This window comes from Epinephelus fuscoguttatus, linkage group LG7, assembly GCF_011397635.1.
Source record: "Epinephelus fuscoguttatus linkage group LG7, E.fuscoguttatus.final_Chr_v1".
NCBI classification, from domain to species: Eukaryota; Metazoa; Chordata; class Actinopteri; order Perciformes; family Serranidae; genus Epinephelus; species Epinephelus fuscoguttatus.
This window is the reverse complement of record NC_064758.1, coordinates 34,075,229-34,094,903: the sequence shown is the minus strand read 5'-3', so window position 1 is coordinate 34,094,903 and position 19,675 is coordinate 34,075,229. Positions and strand designations below refer to the sequence as shown.

General features: G+C 42.2%; 2 protein-coding genes across 5 annotated transcripts in view; both read left to right on the top strand.

Moving 5' to 3' along the window:
• Positions 1 to 1,301: 1,301 nt before the first annotated feature.
• On the top strand, positions 1,302 to 4,005 carry oard1 (O-acyl-ADP-ribose deacylase 1). The gene is made up of 5 exons (XM_049580705.1): positions 1,302 to 1,625; positions 1,775 to 1,940; positions 3,023 to 3,081; positions 3,189 to 3,301; positions 3,719 to 4,005. The coding sequence occupies exons 1-5, from the start codon at positions 1,581 to 1,583 to the stop codon at positions 3,873 to 3,875; spliced, it is 540 nt and encodes a 179-aa protein (XP_049436662.1). The 5' UTR covers positions 1,302 to 1,580; the 3' UTR covers positions 3,876 to 4,005.
• Positions 4,006 to 5,358: 1,353 nt separating this feature from the next.
• Positions 5,359 to 19,675, top strand: part of LOC125891410 (synaptotagmin-2-like) — an 88,284-nt gene continuing 73,967 nt past the window's right edge. For 2 of the 4 annotated variants that reach the window (XM_049580690.1, XM_049580691.1), the window contains exons 1-2: positions 5,359 to 5,533; positions 5,629 to 5,693. The gene's annotated coding sequence lies outside the window, so the exon portion shown is untranslated. The remainder of the gene's footprint in view (positions 5,534 to 5,628; positions 5,694 to 19,675) is intronic. The other 2 variants (XM_049580688.1, XM_049580687.1) reach the window with 2 other exon arrangements.

The following is a 19,675-nucleotide window of genomic DNA, read 5'->3' as shown; positions in this document are numbered from 1 at the left end:
CATGCAAACCCTGCACAAAAAGCCCATGATGGCTTGGCCCAACTTGAACTTGTAGAGAGATCTAATAGAACTAAGAAAATAAACACACTTGTGAGGGTTTTCAGGGTTCATATATATATATATATATATATATATATATATATATATATATATATATATATATGTATATCCCAAAGGTGCTCTATTGGATTGAGATCTGGTGACTGTGGAGGCCACTGGAATACAGTGAACTCATTGTCATGTTCAGGAAACCAGTTTGAGATGATTTGAGCTTTGTGACATGGTGCGTTATCCTGCTGGAAGTAGCCATCAGAAGATGGGTACACTGTGGTCATAAAGGGATGGACACGGTCAGGAACAATACTCAGGTAGGCTGTGGTGTTTAAACCATGCTCAGTTGGTACTAAGGGGCCCAAAGTGTGCCATTACACCACCAGCAGCAGCCTGAACCGTTGATACAAGGCAGGATGGATCCATGCTTTCATGTTGTTTACACCAAATTCTGACCCTACCATCTGAATGTGGCAGCAGAAATCCAGACTCATCAGACCAGGCAACATTCTTGTAGCCTCAGTTTCCTGTTGTTAGCTGACAGGAGTGGCACCTGGTGTGGTCTTCTGCTGCTGTAGCCCATCTGCTTCAAGGTTGGACGTGTTGTTGGTTCAGAGATGGTCTTCTGCAGACCTTGGTTGTAACCAGTGGTTATTTGAGTTACTGTTGCCTTTCTATCATCTTGAACCAGTCTGGCCATTCTCCTCTGACCTCTGGCATCAACAAGGCATTTCCACCCAGAGAACTGCTGCTCACTGGATGTTTTCTCTTTTTGGGACCATCCTCTGTAAACCCTAGAGATGGTGATGTGTGAAAAGTACAGTAGATCAGCAGTTTCTGAAATACTCAGACCAGCACCAACAGCCATGCCACGTTCAAAGTCACTTAAATCACCTTCTTCCCCATTCTGATGCTCAGTTTGAACTTCAGCAGGTCGTCTTGACCATGTCTATTATTATTATTATTATTAGTAGTAGTAGTAGTAGTATTAGTATTAGTATTATTGTTATTATTAATCTGAAAATGACATGAAAATAATGACAAATATCAAGATTATTTTCTCGGTTTTCAACCAAAAATAAATGTTGGTGGAAGGTTTAAGTTTTTGATAATATCCTTAGAAAAAAGCTGTACAAACGGGTTGTCAAAGTATGTATTTTGTTATTATAAAACTCTGGTACTTTGGTGTTAATTTTGTGCAGAATAAATTCAGCCGGCGAGGATTTAACACAAAGTCTCGTGTTCTCTCGCGAGAGGATATGCTACTACCGTGGCTGCTTCCTGTCCTGCTGCACTTAAGCAGTGTCCAGTCTGCTGAGCAAATAGAGCATCCTGAAATTACTCTGAGGCTGTTTTACATTATAACGGCCGCCTGCAGTCAACTGTTTGTAAGTTAAGAGAGAGAAAAATAACCGTCGCATGATAAGCTAACGAGCAAGTTTGCTAGCTGTTGTGTTAACGTGTGTTCAAGACTGTAACGTCACACACCGAGTCAAGTCACCGCTCAAGTACGCTGCTAACTGGTGTCAATGTCGTCTGAGGTTGAGAAACCAGTCGACACTGTCAAATTTAAGGTAAAGCTTATAGGAGTATTTTTTCTGTATGTGTTCGCGCTAAAAGGGGTGTTTATGTCACGGTTTACCGCCTCAGTCACACCAGTGTTCATGTCTTGTTCTGTCATTATGCCTCCTCTCACGGTGCAATGCTGCCCCCTCCTGGCCAGCCCGCAGAAGACAGCTGGAGTCTGAGTTATGTCACTGGGGACCTGTTCTCCTGCCCCGAGGACGAGGCTCTGGCCCACTGCATCAGTGAGGACTGCCGCATGGGGGCAGGCATAGCTGTGATGTTCAAGAAGAAGTTCCAGGGGGTAGAGGAGTTAAAGGAACAGAGTGAGTAAGCCCATTTTATGATGTCAAAAAAATCATCAGGGGTTAATATGACTTATTTTGGGAGCACTGAGAGTATGGAGAAACATGGTTTTGTTTACAGCAGAGGTCTAATAAAAATCCTCCATTCAATTCTACACAACATCACAAAGATGTGTGATTTTGTTTTTTAACATTTGTCATTATTATTATTATTATTATTATTATTGTTGTTATTATTTTACAGCTAACTACACATAGCCTTAACCCAGTGCAGCTCTCCGTATTTTTTTCCTTATTTTCCAGCATTTATTACTTTTGTCACACTTACTTAACACCAAAAGGAACATATAAAAATTAAATAATAGATCAGTAATTATTTTTAATACAGAAAAAGTGGCCATATTTATGTGTGGTTTTTGCAATATATATTCTTTGTCCCTGAGTCAGATTTCAAACATTTAACCCTACGTCATTTTAAAATTAAATACCTTCAAATACAGATGACCCACAAATACCAATTTAATGAAATATATCATGTGTGGTAACATATATTAGTATTTTATGACTTTTTCATTAAATAAAAAGAAAGAAAAAACCATAAAATTTCCTTAGGGTTTCTGTCATTTCCACCACACTGTACAAAATGTAAATTAAGTGAAGTTTTTCTCAGAGTTTATATACGTGGTGACCACAGTAGTAGTCATGTGACAGGAGAGCACTTCGATGTTGAAGGGAACTGAGTAAGAAGAAATCAAGGTAAATGTTTGTTAAATCCAAAATACATTTACTGGCTGTCATTTCCAAACAGCTCATATTTCCTTTAAATGCACAAATAATAAGAAAACCAACATTTTATATTGTGTTTTGTGTAGTAATATTTAATGCTAACTCTAAAACAGCTATCAGCAAGCTAACTTAAGCATCACCACTACATTTCAAGCATTTAAATCGGTGGGTTGGAATATTTTTTTGCTGCACTGCATGAATTTATAATGACTTGTTCATCAGCGCTTTACCAGTTTAAGGGTTTAAAAAAAATCACGCCTGGGCATTGTGTTGTGTCTTATTCTGACGTGGATATTATCTTTCTTCTCTCCAAACAGAAAAGCTGACAGGACAGTGTGCTGTACTGAGAAGAGACAAACGTTTTGTCTACTATCTGGTAAATATGAAGCACTTAATTATAACTGTTCCCTATGCAAATTTTCATTCTAACATTATCATTGTAGTAAGTGTTGTTATTGTCGCTTTCCTGTTGCTATATTGCAGATCACCAAGAAAAAAGCGAGGGAAAAACCGACCTATGGCAGCCTGAAACAAAGCCTGGAGGACATGAAGTCACACTGTGAAAAGAACGGAGTAACGAGGATATCAATGCCTCGGTTTGTACCACGATTATTTAGTGAGACGTAATCGAACCAGGTTGAAGAGAGAAATACTCATTTATTCAGTTTAAATGTGGCAAAATTTGTATTTAGTCCATCTTAAAAAAATCAAGTCTCCTTAAAAAACAATCCAAGGCACACTGTAGGGTTTGTGCTTATTTTTACATGGCAAGATAGATTAAAATGACCAAGGCGTTGTGACTCACAGGTCTTTATCAGGGTCATCGTCTGCTGTAGCAGCTGTAGCGTTGGTCTTTTTTTAGAATAAACACAGTACACCTGAAGTATCCAAAGAGCACCCGTATGTGACTGCAACTAAGACCCAGCAGCGCTTCTACTCCTTTGTCTTCATGGCAAGATTTGTATTATCTGTTACACTTAAACAGTCTGTTTCTCTCTCTCACTTTCCGACAGTATTGGTTGTGGCCTGGATGGACTGCAGTGGCCCAGAGTGTCGGACATTCTGAAACAGGTCTTCAAACGCACGGACATCTCCATCACAGTCTACAGCCTCCCTGAGAGAGCAGAGACCACAGTGATGCGGGAAAACAAGCGCAAAAGACCAATGTAAATGTCTGTTTATTGTGATTATAAGTTGATGCACCTGTCTGTAATATCTCCACAGTGGTGATCTTTTTCACTGGGGAAACAAATGTAAAGATAACTTGGAAATAAATGTTCTTTTTGCACATTAAACTCAACTGAACTCTTGTGAACTTCTGCAAGTAGGAGACACATCTCTACTCGTCTATTATTTATATCTACAGTCTGCCGTCACCAGTTTTCAGCTGTGTGACAAGATGAATCCAGATGATACTGGGATTTGTCCACCTGCCCTTTCTGGTCATGTGGTATTTAACTCAGGCATCTCTTTGCCTGTGCATTCATCCACCAGGCAATTACGTTGTTGATTGAGCAAACAATGCATCTCTGTGGTGATCATATAACTTGTAGAGTGCCTATTGTAGCCTCTGCAGATGGTCGAGGTATTGCGTGATCCATTATTGATCTGTGTGGGTATTGTCCTGTAATGCAGCTGGGACATGTTGGTGGTAGTCAAAGAAAGAGTGGCAGGGAACCTGACACCACAGATTCAATCCCACACATCTGTTTTCTCCAGGATTGGAGAGTGGGAAGCAGAGAGCACACAATCTCCATTTAAAAGCAGGCTATTACATCAGTGGGATTAAATAATCTGACTGAAGGGGGCTCTGTTTAATAATGTGACGACTTCAGGTGTGAGTAATTATGATAAACCTCAGTGGCAGTGAGTGTCTGAGCAGGCTCAGGAGTTTGCAGTCTGTGACCCTCCCACTCTCCTTTGGGGCACCTTCAATAATTCATGAGGAAAGAGGCATTAACCGCTGTACACTGCGGCTGCCTGCCCATTTCCCCCCATATAACCATGGTCGGCTGGAAGACTGTACTTCAGCATAACTGCAACCACCCCCCCCTCCTCCTCCTCATCCTCCTCCTCCCTTCCCATCCCCCTTCTTGCCTGGCAATTAGACTCCACACTGCAGCAGAGCCACCTAGCCGCGCTGCAGTGAGTGCAGGGAAATCTCCCTCCATCTGACCTGCTGTTTCACCTCAGCATGCTGCGGCTGACGGACCGTGTGCATCCAAATCTGCCCTCATAGCCCCTCTCTGTCTTTTGTCCCCTTCCCAACCCCATGCAGCTTCTGCCTGTCCCACTGCGGTCCACTGATTCGCCGCCGACGCTCTCCCCCATTCCCACTCTCACTCCCTTGTCCTCCCCCACCCCCTCCTCTCTTCTCCTCTGTCCTCCATTCCCTTTTTTTCCTCCTCCTTTGGTCGATGCGTATGAAATTGCAGAGCTCAGCATTCTTCTCCACAGGCACTTAGCAGGAGGGGGGGGGGGGGAGAAAAAATAAAAAAGAAGAGAGATGAGCTGGGCGGGAGGGTTTCTGGTGCACCACACAACTGGCCCCCTTCCAATTAAAGAAGAGAGCTTATGTTATTGAAGAGCAGCTTAGCCAATCAGGAGGCAGTGCAGGCAAAGGCAGCACGAGGAAAAAAAAAAAAAAGCAGCAGAGCGAGTGGGCAAGAGGAAGGGGAAAAAAACTGCAGTGTGTGTGAGTGTGTGTAGTTTTTTTATCCCTCCCCTGAGCAGATCTTTATCAGTTTGTGTACTCCAGTCTTGGGCTGCATTTGAATGGGTGTCTGTGTGTGTATATGTGGCAGAGTTTACAGGAGGACAGTGTAAAGGTGTGTCCAGAGGGCTGTGTTAGACTTGTTTCATGCTGAAACTGGAAATAAGAGAAAGTAAGAGAAGATTGATTATTTCTCTCTCTATCTCAAAGTGTCTCGGAGCCTGTGGAGAAGGGGGAAGAGCTCGGTGTCCAGAGGAGAGCATCCTGCACAAAAGGTAAGCAGCTGCATCCTCCTTCCTCTGCAGGCATGCTGGGTTCTTACACTTCTGAAGTTGCTTTTTTGTGTTCTTTATCAGTGTGTGCTCTGGCATATCTGCCCTATTTCATGTGTGATTGCAGTTAGATATATACATAATACTTTAATGATTTTTTGCACATCAGAAGCACTTGACAGAGAAGCAGAGGGGGATGCAGAGGGAGGGGGAAGGTTAGTGCGGGACTCCCTGATGCTTCTAGGCAAGTTTCTGTGCACACGGTTCTCTAGTGCTGCAGTATCCCATTACATCCCTGAGCGGAGCTGCCTCAGCATCCAGCCAGTGTGAGGCAGAATGACTCAAACCAGCTACATCCCTTCTAAAAATGACTCCCACCACATTCACTTCTTTGTTATCCCTGGATGGGATGAGAGTAAAGTTTTGCCCCCCTTATACTGTAAATTCAGTGCACACACACCGATAAGCTGAGTGTGCCAGGGAGGCTGCTGCAGCCCGCTGTGTCGTGCACGCTCTCATTGTGTATTCTGAGTATCATTTTGGGCTGCTTAGATAACAGATTGAATTGGCTCTGATAGTGTTTGAGCCCGGTGATGAGTTTTTGTTTTGTTTATCCGGTGTTCTGGGACTTCCTTCAGTCTGAGCCTGCAGCAAAAGTGAGCTCTCTGATTGGGTGAGCTGGGTACACTGACTACAGTGTACCAAAGAAGCGGAAAAATTACTATATCTTGGGAGTGTTTATACACTGAAGATAGGGTTTGTCATTAATGTGAAATGAGCTCAAACAAAAGATGTGAAGCTTTGTTTGTTTACAGCGAAAGAAAGATGATTCACACTATATTTGTTGTTGTTTTTTTTATCATGCATTCATCATCAGCTTTTTCTTTGAACACATTCACAGTTAATTTATTACATCCCACCGTCTTTTTTTGGAAGTCTGACCTTCATCATTTGTGAATGAAGATATGATACCGTCCAGCAGTGGGCAGTGTGTGTTTTCTCTGTAGGAGAAATGTCTGTGAGCACTGGCCTGCTGCAGAATGGGAGGAAATAATAAATGGACTTAGTGTGTCTTGTGTGGGCACGCTGGAGAGCGTCGTTAGACAGGATGAAGAGTACAGTATGTACCGATGTTTTCATATCACTTAGAAGTAATACCTTTCAGCCTCAGACAGTCGATAGAAGCGCAAGGCAGTCGTGAACCTGACCGCACTCGCTGATCCCAGTTTCTGGTTTTAAATGATGTTTAAATTATTCAGCACTGAGTTATATGAGGGGATAAGGAGAGAGCCAGGGAGGAAATGTAACTCATTTCAGCACCATGGACAGAGCTCAGAGCGAAGACCTTTGATAAGTGCTTCCCTCGAATTGTTTGAAGCAAACCAGGGTTTAGTGATGAGAGTTGGATTATAGTTTAAAGCTAATTCGTCTAACTATCTGTGTTTAGATGACCTGGCTTTACACATTCCCAAGTCTCTATTTGATGTAGCAGTCTGCTGTGCACATCTGTTCTTTTGCTTCTCCAGGTGAAAACACTTTCATTATTCATGCACCTCTCCTTTTCTAGACCATCTTAAAGAGATCTATGTTTTTGCAGAGGTGCTGAAATGTCCGTCCCTGGCTGTTTCCTCGTCCTTCCTGTCCTTGTCTACCTGTATTATCACTGTAAGCTCCAGGTGGGAGTGTCAGTGTTGTGGGTTTTGTGCTACCTTCCTTTTCACTGCAACGCTCAGAGTGACACATCAAACTGTGGGATGAGCTGCAGCAGCAGAATCATTCAGGTTTGACATCAGTGTATTGCGTGGGTCTATTCAGGTAATGACACAAAATCAAAAAGAAGATGTTATTAAAAGAGGAGAGATTATACATGATAGTCATAGTGGCCAGCAACTAATTGTGTTTCACAGAAAAACAATTAAGGAGCTGTTAAAAGACAGCAGTGTTATGTAGAAAATATAAAGCATTTAACGGCTGCAGCCCTTACAGTCCTGACACCTGCTGTCATACAGAGCTTTGTTTCATATCATGGTTGAGAGCCACTGGGAAAGTGTCTCTGCAGGACGCAGCCAGCATACTGAGAAACTCATTCCAATGACAATGATTAGAAACCTCAGCTCTTTAATGGCAAACGGAAATGAGACCCCTCACTGTTCCCAAGAATTAGCCAGTAACGCTCTTTAAGATAGAAGCAAGTGTCAGAGATGGAGGAGATTTAACCACTTCTAATTAGATAGAGAGGCTGCTTTAAACACACGGACCTGGATCCTGTGATTTAGCTAAATCTAAATTAGTGTTGTAGCAGCATAAAGAATCGGGGGATTCAGCATCACAACATAAACAATCCTGGCCATGTGCGAGAATTTACTTCACGCTGGATACGGATAGCTGTTGGGATAATCCCTTTGTCTTTTGTTTGTTCTTAGGTATATTTATAAGTGTCGTACTGTAACTCTTTCGAAGATTGGTGGGGTTTTTTGGAGGAACGGAGCAGCTGTTCGGCTTGTCATTGCTCATCCTGCGTGTATGACGCCCTCTGTCCCAGTCTGTGCGACATTGGCGTTTAGTGTGCCCCTGTAAATGATGATGCAGGCAACATAGCGGAGCAACAACGGCTGTCACTGTGGCATGCTACAGTTAGCAACAATTCCCAAACTCTCCATATTATTGATGACAAGCGGTACTGTAAAAAGTCCTCCAACAAGCAGAAATAGTGTCACACCTGTGTCGTTAAGGTTGTGCAGATGAAATGTTGCAGAGGTGTAAGGCGAGCAGACCCTTTTGGTGACACTACAATGACACTGTGATAAATAAAGTGTCAGAGGGATAGTGTGTGTGTGTCTTCTCCATAACCAGGAAAAGGGCACTTTATCATACTCCAGGGAAAGGTTACAGGATGTGGTTATGCATGGATTTGTGTAAGTGTGTTTGTAAGTGTGTATGTGAGTGACAGAGGGCAGGGTAATGAATGAGTATAGAGGTTGTGTTGCACAGATAGAATACAGACAGCTTTCAAAGTGTGGGGAAAACAAGTATGAAAAGGACTGAGGAGAAAGTGAAGAGAGGAAAATAAGATAAACGAACCAAGTATGGGCAAGAGAGGGCGAGAGATAGAGCGAGAGATTGAGAGATTGTCAGAGGCAGAGCAAGAATGGAAGAGAGTGGGTGTGCATAGCAGAGCTACGAGCACTGCAGTACATTGCAGTGCCCAGCCCCCGCTGTGTTCTCTGCTCACCATCCGGTTCCATGCACTGAAAAGACCCCTGCAGCAGCAGAGCTGCACGGCGCAGAAGGCTGCCTGCTGATGAACAGCAACCTCACAAAGAGCTTTTGACCCGCCGTTGTGCATTCTGGACATCTGAAGACGCACAGATTTTTTCAAGGGGCGCTGGAGACACGGTGTTCATGAGCAAACAGCCGACCTGCGCCTGCCAGCGCATTGTCATGTAGAGAGGGAGTAGTCAATTCACGCTCCCCCCCCCTGGATTATGTAAGCGTATAACACATTCACTTCACCCGATACCAGCTGAATGATCCCGTCTTCCCTGGCCATGTTTTCCTCATTAGGAACATCTGCCTCACTGTTTGCTTTTGTTCCAGAGGTAGCATCTTTGCAAACACACACAGACACTTTATTGAACTTATTGAAATGGCAACAATAGAAGGACAAACAACATGTACCCTTAAATAGCTCATGTGCCTGCCGTTTGACATTTTGTTGATGATGCCTTGTGTGACGAATAACAAGTAATGATCCCGTGAATGACTGCCAAGACCCTCAGCTGATGTGGGATCTCATCTCTCTAAAAGAGACAGTTCACCACCCAAAATCAAACATACAGATATTTCCTCATACTTCTAGAGCTATTTATCAATCTTTATTGTTTTGGTGTGAGTAGCTGAGTGTTGGAGATGTCTGCCTTTTCTCCAATATGAAACTAGATGGCACTCAGCTTGTGGTGCTCAAAGTGTCAAAAATATACATTTGTAGGAACTATTTTCTTTCTACCAAACTATAACCACCACCCGTATCACTGTGCAGAAGGAATGTGCATCTAATAATGGAAGTGAGGCCTGTGCTCATGACAGCGTGAGATGTAAACAGTAATGGCGTCCTCCTCAGCTGAGCTGTAACGTTAGCTAACTCAGTGGTGCTAGGTGAGCTAGCGGTAGATGCACACCCAGAAGGAGGCGTACATTTGGCGAGTGTAGTTAAGAAGACAGAAAATAGTTCCTACATGAAGCTGCTCACAACAAGGTCTGTGGATTATCTTGAGTAACTGGATCGTGATTTCTGGAAAGAGACATTGCTGTTTACTTGTCAAATGGATTTTTTTAATGCTTTGAGCACCACAAGCTGAGTGCCGTCTAGTCCAATTATATTAAAGAGAAGGCATCTCTATGGCTGATATAGATATTAGCTTGTAGGATTTAGTGGCATCTAGCAGTGAGGTTGCAGAACTGAAACTTCTTCCACGTGCCAAGCGTGTAGGAAAACTAATGTGGCTGACACGAAAATGCAAATGGCCCTATCTAGAGCCAGTGTTAGGTTTGTCCTTTCTGGGCTACTATCGAAACAACATGGCAGACTCTGTGGAAGAGGACCTGCTCCGTATGTAGATATAAACGGCTCAATTTAAGGTAGTGAAAACAAAACAGTTCTTATTTTCAGGTGATTACCAACTAATAAAAATGTAGTTATGAATATTATATACCATCTCTACCAATAGTACCAATGCCTCTGAATCCTACACACTGGACCTTTAAAGAAAAACACCATTAATTCAGTTTGAAGTCAGGCAGTGCACAGTATGCATCAATGACTCACACAGGGTAGCCTCACACTTAAGTTGGATTAATTATACAGCTCTTGGCCCGGCGAGCTATATTCTCACACACACACACATACACGCAAAGCACAAACGCATGCATGCAGATGTGAAACGAATCTTAATCACGTGAAAGCTCTAGGAAACGAAGGAGAAGCCTGTTTCTGCTTCCATAAACAGTTGCTACGTTTCCGTCCCACTGCCTGCCCAGGGGGTGGACGGCTGAAGCGTGAGAGTTTCCCTCTTTGTATGTCCTTCCCCTCTACTCTGCTGATGTAGCCGATTCCCATTGCGTAGCGTGGACTCTTTCTCTCTCTTTCTCTCTCTCTGCTTCCTGTGACAAGGTCTGATTGTGTCTCTCGCTGTGTTCAGGAGTAGTTGAGTCAATTACACCTTGCCAGGCAGGTGTTTGAGCTGTTAAGTGTGTTTGCCTCGGCACATCAGACTGTGTTTGCTTCTGATTTGCACAAAAATCAGCAGCAGGCTTTGGAAATGATAAGGCAAAAAAAAAAATATAGCGGGTAGTGAGTCACGCTGCAGCCAAAGATAGTAATCCAACTTGTAATTATTGTATTCATTCACATCAAATGTATCTGATGTTCTGAATGAATGTGTTTGTAATGTTGTCAGAAAACATGGGGCATATTTTGTGCATTTGATTGAAGGTTATGAAACAGATTTCTACGTGTGTTTGCGGTGATTTTTTTTTCCTAAAGTAAAAAAGTGTGAGGCCATCTAACCTTCAAAACCTATTGATAATAGACGGGAAGAATAGGTACAGTCATGTCTTTAGTCCTTGCAACAGCTCTCTATTCACAAGGTGACGCGTGGAGGAGGATGCTGCCTTTGACTACGGATAGTTGAGAATGTAGTCATGACGGGAAAAAGAGAGAAACACTCTGGTTTGTGTGACAGAGACAGAGAGAGTGGGAGAAAGCGGCAGAGTATTGTGGTGTGGGTGAGCTGCAGTGGGGATTCGGAGTGCTGCATTGAGCTGCATAATTAATGTTAAGGGGGTGGAGCGAAAGGCGGAGATAACTTGCCATGAAGAACAAGACGCTGCAACACTGTTATAAACAGAGCTACCTGTATTTGTGTGTGTGTTGTTGAAGCACTCCTGAGCACAGGCGAGTATAGAAGTGATATTTTGATGCAAAACCAAGGAGGCACACTCTTGGTCCAGCTCCGTGTCCCCGTCCCATCTGCTCCCTCGGCCCTCAAAGCCAATCACTCTCCACTGAGCCGCGCGCCACAGCCAAATGCCTCAATGCTGGCTGCACGGCTCTGTTAATCATCCAATTTGTAGCAAAGCAGCTTCCTATATGACACATCTGGTGTAACTCTCATCTGGTCTGTCTGAATTGGACCATAAGGAAGGAGAAGAAGGAGGAGGAGGAGGAGTGGCTTTAATCTGCGGGATGGTGTTATATTTTTAGTCATCTCCTTTTTACAGATTCTAGGTTGTTGTTCAGTGTTGTCTTCATGGTGAGATTGTGCTGAGTGCTTATGAAAGGGCGCACATTCTTTCAGGAGGAGACCTGCTGTTTTTAGGCGCTTTGTGTTCGGAGACAATCTCTATTCTTCTTCCCTCAGTTTTATTTTTAAGCACAGTTTCCCTGCATTGGAAGCGTCGCCTGTTCAGTCGTTCGTTCAGATTACACAAGGGCGTAGGTTTTGTTTCGACATTGGGGGGGACACATATGGAATGCCAGAACATTAGAGCATCAAACACTTAAGTTCCTGCATCCTGGTGAATTTTTCTGCATCAATTTATGGTGTAAATGCTACTTTCATGTCTTTGGAGGAGACAAATATGCACGTGCACTCCCTCTGAAATCTACACCTATGAGCTAACACATGCAAGCAACCTGATCAATGTTTAGGCATGCAGGGATTAACTTGGATGTGAATAAATGTTTACAGAAGCATGTATTAAACGCATAAAGGCTTTAGTATGTATGAACGTGTCGGTCTTTGGTGCTGTCACAGCTCAGGAACCTGTTTAGCTCCTCTGTCTCCAGGGCGATATTGCCCTGGCCGGTGATCACATCTCTATCACGCTGCACCGCTTGCACCCCTGTCACCTAACCTCATCATCACTGTAGCTGCTCTGAGTTCTTGACATCCATTCTGCTGCAACATGCCCAGCCTTCATGCCCTCGCTGCTTTTTACAGTGAAAGCCTTGCATGCCTGTGAAAGTGTCTTCCATATGTTGTATTGTGTATGTTTTATTTACATCTTATTCTTAACTCAAAGCAGCACCTGTCTTTGTAGAGAAGTGTCCGCCCAAAGCCACTGTGGGGATCCGGTCTTGTCAGAAGGGCTGAGAGATCGCACAGAGGCATTTGAAATGCACCCTGTGTCGGCTCCAAGCCTCTCCACACACACTGCGAGGACGCCGGTAATGACGGCAGTTTCATTCCAGTCCCCTAAGAGCCACAAAATCACACTTAAATTACAACCTCGACATCATCAGGTGCAAGTGGAGACGGATACAATTGAACTTTGAAGATAGAGGCCCCACAGAAGTGCAAGGTGCATCCTGTGGCTGTAATATCAAGCTTGTTTAGGAGCAGTGATTTAATCTGTCTAAATAACGACAGTGAACTTTATGATAGCCTGCCAACAGCTGTCTTAAGAAAAACGCCTTCAGGGTCTCAGTGTGTTTAAAATGTAGTTCAAAGGTTTTGTATGTATTCTCCTCTCTGTATTTTTTCTCTTCCTCGCCTTTCCCAAAAGGCATCTGGCAGCAGAATGTGAAGTTTTTTTCCTGCTCAGAGAAACAGCACAGGACCTCATTAAATATATTTTTTCTGTCCCCTGAAATCTTAGAAATGAGGAGACATTTTCTGTTTTCTTTCTCTCTCCAGTCCCACGGGGTTTTGCAGTGGGAGAGCTGAGTTGCCATTTCTTAGCGTTGCCAAGTGAGAATCTGCCCATCTGACATTCAGAACGCTTGGAGCGGTGCAAACATCAACAGAAAACCTTGGAGGAAAAAAAAGAGGTTTTTCTGCTTTAAAATAAACCCGGGCTTTGAAATTGTTCTGAGTTTGTGTCGTACTATAAAACGTCTTGAAATTAGTTTAAACTGCAGGCTGCTGTTGTAAGGTATTTCATAATTTTGTTTTTTCCGTGCAACCTGCGAGCTTCTGTGATCTGAGCCTTTTTTTTTCTGTTTGTTTATAAATCAGAGGTATACAAGGATTTATGTTTTTCATTAGAGGAGAACACTGTGCAATGTAATATCAGCCAGAGAGAGGAACAAGGCAAAGGCAAAGGGAGAAGGAAGGAGAATACTTCAGCTGTGTGAGTAGGTGCTCTGCATGAAGGCTGCTTCTTTTCTCTTTGAGTTTTTCGAGGCAGGCGAAGGACGCAGCATACAGAATGAAAAAATCCCTGTGAGTTCGAACAGTAGTGTTACCTGTGGTAGGACTGAGAGATAAGAAAGAATAAAAGAATCAAAGTAAATGGGAAGAAAAAACATGTTTTATTCATGAAATGCTGAATTATGTTGTGCTGACAGGCCTGGATACATTTAAATATGCAATTTACTTGTCGTAGAGCATTTTTTAGTGTTTGTATCTTTGACATATAATTTACAGTTGATCTCTGGGTAACAAGTGCAGCTTTTTATCAACATAGTTTTGTTTTGAATGCTGAATGGAAAAACAATGACTCAGTGTTAGAGGTGGGAGTTAGTCACACATGCAAGTCCCAAGTTACTGTGGTGAGAACCGAGCAAGTCAAGTCGAGTCCCTGCTACTTTAAGCAAGACAGATCAATCATATGAAACGCTTAGGATCTGGTGAAACATTACCCTCCAATAAGATAATAAGTGTAGCGGTTAGCTAAAAAGACATATTCACGTACCTTTCTTTATTGGTTTTGCAGTGATGGATGAAGTTGGACGTTGAGCCACAGATCTTGAATATTGCTGTTCTCATCTTACTCTTGTTATCGACAACAAAATCCAAGTTTTATTATTTTTGGACTAGCCCCCTCCATGATGTCTGCTGGTCTGCTGCATCCTAGTAGGCTGCCAGGTTTGTGTGCATTGCACTAGAAATCACCCGATCATGTTTCAAAAACAAAAAGTAACCTCACAATATCAAAAATCACAATATTACATTAAAAAAGTCAAGTAAAAAATCTAACTTTCCAATATGGTATGAATGGTACACATTCCCACAGTTTTCAGTCAGAAATTCTAATTTCCAAGGTCAATAAAAAACTCCTCCAAGCGAAAGTTAGTCAGTTTTGAGGATCTAGGCTGCAGGAGGAGATTCAGTTAGTCCATACTGACCAAGAGAAATCACTCTGATTCAGTTTAAGCTCCCATGTCACTTACAGACTGTTAATAGACTCTAGAAAGTAGGTGAAAATGCAAAGTTTAAGTGTGTCTTTTGAAGTCTTGAAGTCTTTAGTCATCTGTCTCAAGTCAAAGTCAAGTCTCAAGCATAGACTGTATGAAATAATGGACATAGCCACCGTGACATCACTAATTGGTTTGTGAACCCCCCAGGATCAGTGCTTGGCTTTAAGGCCAATTTGACAAAGTGGCCAAATGTGGAATTACAACTTCTAGATCCGTAACATCATGTCATGGGGCCGAGAAAGACTTTTTGCCATAGAGTTACATTGTGTAAGAGAAATCTGTGGATACATTTTTTGAGTGTGACAAAGCCTGGGAAGTGACTTGTTTGACTATCAGGATTTGATCCATGTGGTCCAATACATTTTCAAAGTCAATTCAAAGACCATTCAAGTTAGAGGGCTAAATCACTTAGCCACTTGGCTGCCGTAAGTTTTAAGTGTGCTAGCTCTACGAGTCCCACAATGTGGAAGATCTGGGTAATTTTTTGGCATCATGCACCACTGAGCAACTTTCATAGCAGTGAATGGGGCCTTCACTCTAACGCTGTATCCACTTCTGTTTGTACATCTATGGTTTTGAAGCCTTGAATTTAACATGTTTGCTGTCGTGGATATTTGGAGCCAGAAGTGACCATATTTGGACAAGAGGGTGAAGCTAACCCTAACGCTAGCTGCCAACTTGTTGAGCACAGTGCATTTACAGTTGTTGTTAACTGTGACAATGCTGATGCTAATTTTTGGTAGAAAAAACAGGCTTAAAACCATTAAAACAAAATGTAGGCTACTTTCCAGAAAAACTAAACATCCCAATCCTATGATGGCCTTTTAATACAAGCAAAGACTCACCTTTTGGGTGGACCAAAACATTACAATTAACTTTTATGAACTGAAAACATACAGAAATAGCAACAGCTACAACTACGTCAATATTCTGTGAATCTTTGGTTACACCATGGTTAGGTTACTTAACATTGTCGCCATGGTAGTGACCTGAAAACAGATGGCAACTGCTTGTCACTCAAAGCAGCCTTCCCTAAATTATGCGCAACTTTAAGCCTTAATAACCTTGTAATGTGTGAGTAATGTTAAAATTCACCACCCTGTACACTGTAATCTTGTTTATTTCTGCTGTAAATTTAGGCATTTTATTTTAAGTGTCTGTGGGGATTTATTTACTCTTGGAACCAGCCTCCAGTGGCCATTAGAGGAACTGCAGTTTTTAGCACTTCATTTTTCAACCTCAGAGGTTGACGCTTGGTCTCAAGTCACGAATACCAAGTCAAAGTCAAGTGGTTGGTGAAGTCCCTTAATTTGGAAGTGCTAACCACTGCCATTCCAATAATTGAACGTAACTATTAGCTAACTAGTTCAAGTCGCTGTTGCAGACAGGTGCCGCACAGTAATTTAGCGCTCGCTAGCCAACACGATTGCATATGGATTCATGGTTAACAGTTAACATCAGTATTGTGTATTGTATATTAAGTCATGTGACTGGAGTCCCCCACCTCTGCTTAGTACTAACAAACCACGTCTGTTGGAGTTAGATTCATCACAAAGGTTTGACCTTCCATGTGGCACCACAGTGTTTTTGCTACTTGAATGAACAACTCAAGTTGTGTGAGTGGCAGGTCACTTATGGTGCTTTTGTAGAGCTAAAGGTGCTCCACTGAGTGTTGAGCCATCCTCTTCAGTCATTCTCTACTCAGACCATTGTGCTGCTGCCATCCCCAGAATAAAGGTTTAATTTGTATTCAGCAAACCTGTTTCGAGTCAGACTGCATTGCAAAGAAGTGTCAGCAACAAAAAGAAACAAACGTCTACCAATCTAACTTCTCCTGGATTTAAAGAGCAAAGTATAATGTCTGAATGTTTTTGTTTTGTGCTTTGGCAGTGTGCTCCAGCCAACTTAGACAAATCTTGCAGATTCGATCTCTCCCAAGGAGATTATTGACGTGACAGCAAATTGGTTGGCGTCAAGAGCATGATGGAGGATTGCAAAATCTATTTCCTGCCATGATAAGGCTGGTAATAGTTGGGACTAGCAAGAAGGACACGCCATTCATTGATCAAAATAATTGCTCCCATGCTTTTGTCCAGTTATATAAACCCACTCACAGCATTGTTATCTGGAGAGCTGCATTTTTCGCAATCTCCGTTCCCATCTGAAGAGTTTTCCTGAATCATTACGCCAAGCCTCATGATACAGAGATCCACTGTGTGTCTTTTCGTTAAATAAGAATGCTTGTTGAATTGTAGCACGGCTGTGTTAATCGCCAAGAGCTTGCATGAGAATGGCTGTATAATATCTGACTGCTCAGGAGGAGAAATAGGTAAACAAAAGGGGGAAAATATCAAGATGTTGCTGTAGTGGTCTTGTACCCTGCACTATGCTGGAGGGAACCGTGCACTAATTTGAAGCATTGGTGAATCACGACTGTTGCAGAGTCTAATTTTGCTCTCTTTGTTGTTTTAGTGAGTCAACAAAGTGCATTCTTTGCATTTTGATTTATGCATTACTTTGCCTTTAATCACTGAATTTCCTCCTTGCTGTCAAAAACAGTTGATGCTGTTTGTAGACTTTACTGGCAATGATTATTGAAATCTGGTTAGCAATCTGCCAATCAGGAAACACAACCTCTATGTCACTCAAGAATCCTTTGTCAGTCATCATCTGTGAAAGGTCAATTGAGTGTTCGCCTTTATTCCCTGCTGTCACTGGTCTCCACAATGTTTATTTTCTCTCGCATTTTAGGCTTTACCCTCTCTCAGATCCTTCTCTTGTGTCTGCTAGGTACAAGCAGTGGTCTGTCATACCCGATTCTTTAGCCAGCCCAGCACTGGGTGTTGTGGCGCTTTAACATACCCCAGTTCCCAGGCCGCTTAGTCTACAAGGTATCCCAGTTTGACTCGTGTTCCAGTTCCTTTTTGTGAGGACATGAAGTACTTGCATGAGGCAGGGAAAAGCCTGAGCAAGGTTTATTTGAGATTACAAAAACAGGAGGTTAAGTCTTTCTAAATCAAATCTCATCTGGGCCACGATAGAGTGCTGCTGGAATGAATCCTGAAACCAGGATATGAGTTAGCATTTTTGCATTTCTGGTCCCCTCATCTCAGAGTCAGTGGCTGTGTAACTACGTCAGTTAGCAGTGAACCTGGGTCAGTAAGAGTGTGGGTGTGGTAGTACTGATCTATATGGGTGAAAGAGCTTGTAGTTCAGTCATGTGTTTTGTGTGAGCCATCAACTATGCATAAGCTAATGCTAGCTAGGGTTTTGCTTAGATGCCTGAAAGACAGTGTGGTTAACACAAGCATAAGACTTTTAAGTTTTGTTCTAGCACATAAAATATATCAGTAAATACCCCCCTCAGTAATTTTGAAGCTTTTCAGTGTCTTAAAAAAGGTGGTTGCTAAAAAGTGGCTTAATGAGAATACAGAACCTCATCATGCTGAACACGGCTTTACGTCTTTTTTACGCATTTGCACTTCGAAAATCATAAAAGTAGTGTTTATTTGTGAATGTTATTTTGCTGGACAAAACGTAAAAGTAATACAAACGTTTGTATTTTCTGCAGTAATCCAAAATCCAATGCAAAAATCCCAAAGCTGACACGTTAACGTCCGTGTCGGCCTTCAAAATACATCATCCCTGCATTGCTCCATATGTACTCACATATTACACATTATTACACACTATAACACTGCATAACATGGTCAAAAAACACATTAGGATCCGAACATACGCAGACGTCACGTCGTCTTTCCAGGCTCGTAAGACCTCTGCTATTTGTCTTTTACATTCTCTCTAAATTTTTGTTTTTATCATTTTATTTTTTTTTTTGTATCTCTTTAATGATAATCTGTCTATAAACTTTTATTACTTATGGATTCCGTTATTCCACTGAACTCCTTGGCATATTTTTGTTTCTTGGCAAATAACTTTTTTTATTTTCCTTACATATTTATTTATGTGGCTACATGTTACTGTTTGTTATGTTATAGTATGAGTGCAGGGCAAGCCGTTCATACCAGTCGCCCCTGGTGGAGTTAATGAAGTTGTCTGAATCCGAATCTAAATCTGAATCTGTTGGGCACAGTGTTGTTCTAATCTCTTTTTCTCATGTGTACTAAACAGCCTCATGGCACTACACATAAATGTGAGGTATGTATTCTAACACAGAAGTCAGAAGTAGCAGAGTCCACTCCTATACACTTTTACAATTATAAAGAAATTCTTGTGTGAACTTATAATAACACAATCTGTATAATATGTCACACCAGCACAGACATTTTGTACTTAAATGGCTCTGACATTGGGGGGGACACGCAGAACTAAACAGCTTTAGCCAACAGTCTGCACATGGCACTATTCATAAGAAGGAAACAGGACTCATAAATGTTCTTCTTATAAATTCACAAACCATTGCCAATCCTGATCATCTAACTAATAGAAAGTTTTTATATGCTATTTAAGGATGTATCAAATCACGTTTTGTGTCTCACCTGATCTCCTCTGGGAGGCAACTCAGAAATTAATTACAACATCATTGCCCCCACCAGCTAATTAAAATACACCAATCCATGACGCCTATTCTACTAAATGTTTCCTAATGTGTTGTTGTGCGTCATCTTTAAATCTTTAAACCCAGGGGGAAAATCCTCCGTGGTTTTTAACCTGACCGACAGGCAGTATTTTAGCCTGTATTTTCTCATATGGCGCTGTGGAAGTGATGTGCATCCCCGTGTATTGTCTGCTGTTATGTAAAACCTGACTGCTGTGTTTCAGT

What these genes read in the sequence shown, in the direction of transcription:
- oard1 (XM_049580705.1), top strand. Translation starts at nt 1,581, where the DNA reads ATGTCGTCTGAGGTTGAGAAACCAGTCGACACTGTCAAATTTAAG. An exon ending in AACGTTTTGTCTACTATCTG is followed by an intron (nt 3,082 to 3,188) that starts GTAAATATGAAG and finishes GCTATATTGCAG; the next exon opens with ATCACCAAGAAAAAAGCGAG. An exon ending in ACGAGGATATCAATGCCTCG is followed by an intron (nt 3,302 to 3,718) that starts GTTTGTACCACG and finishes ACTTTCCGACAG; the next exon opens with TATTGGTTGTGGCCTGGATG.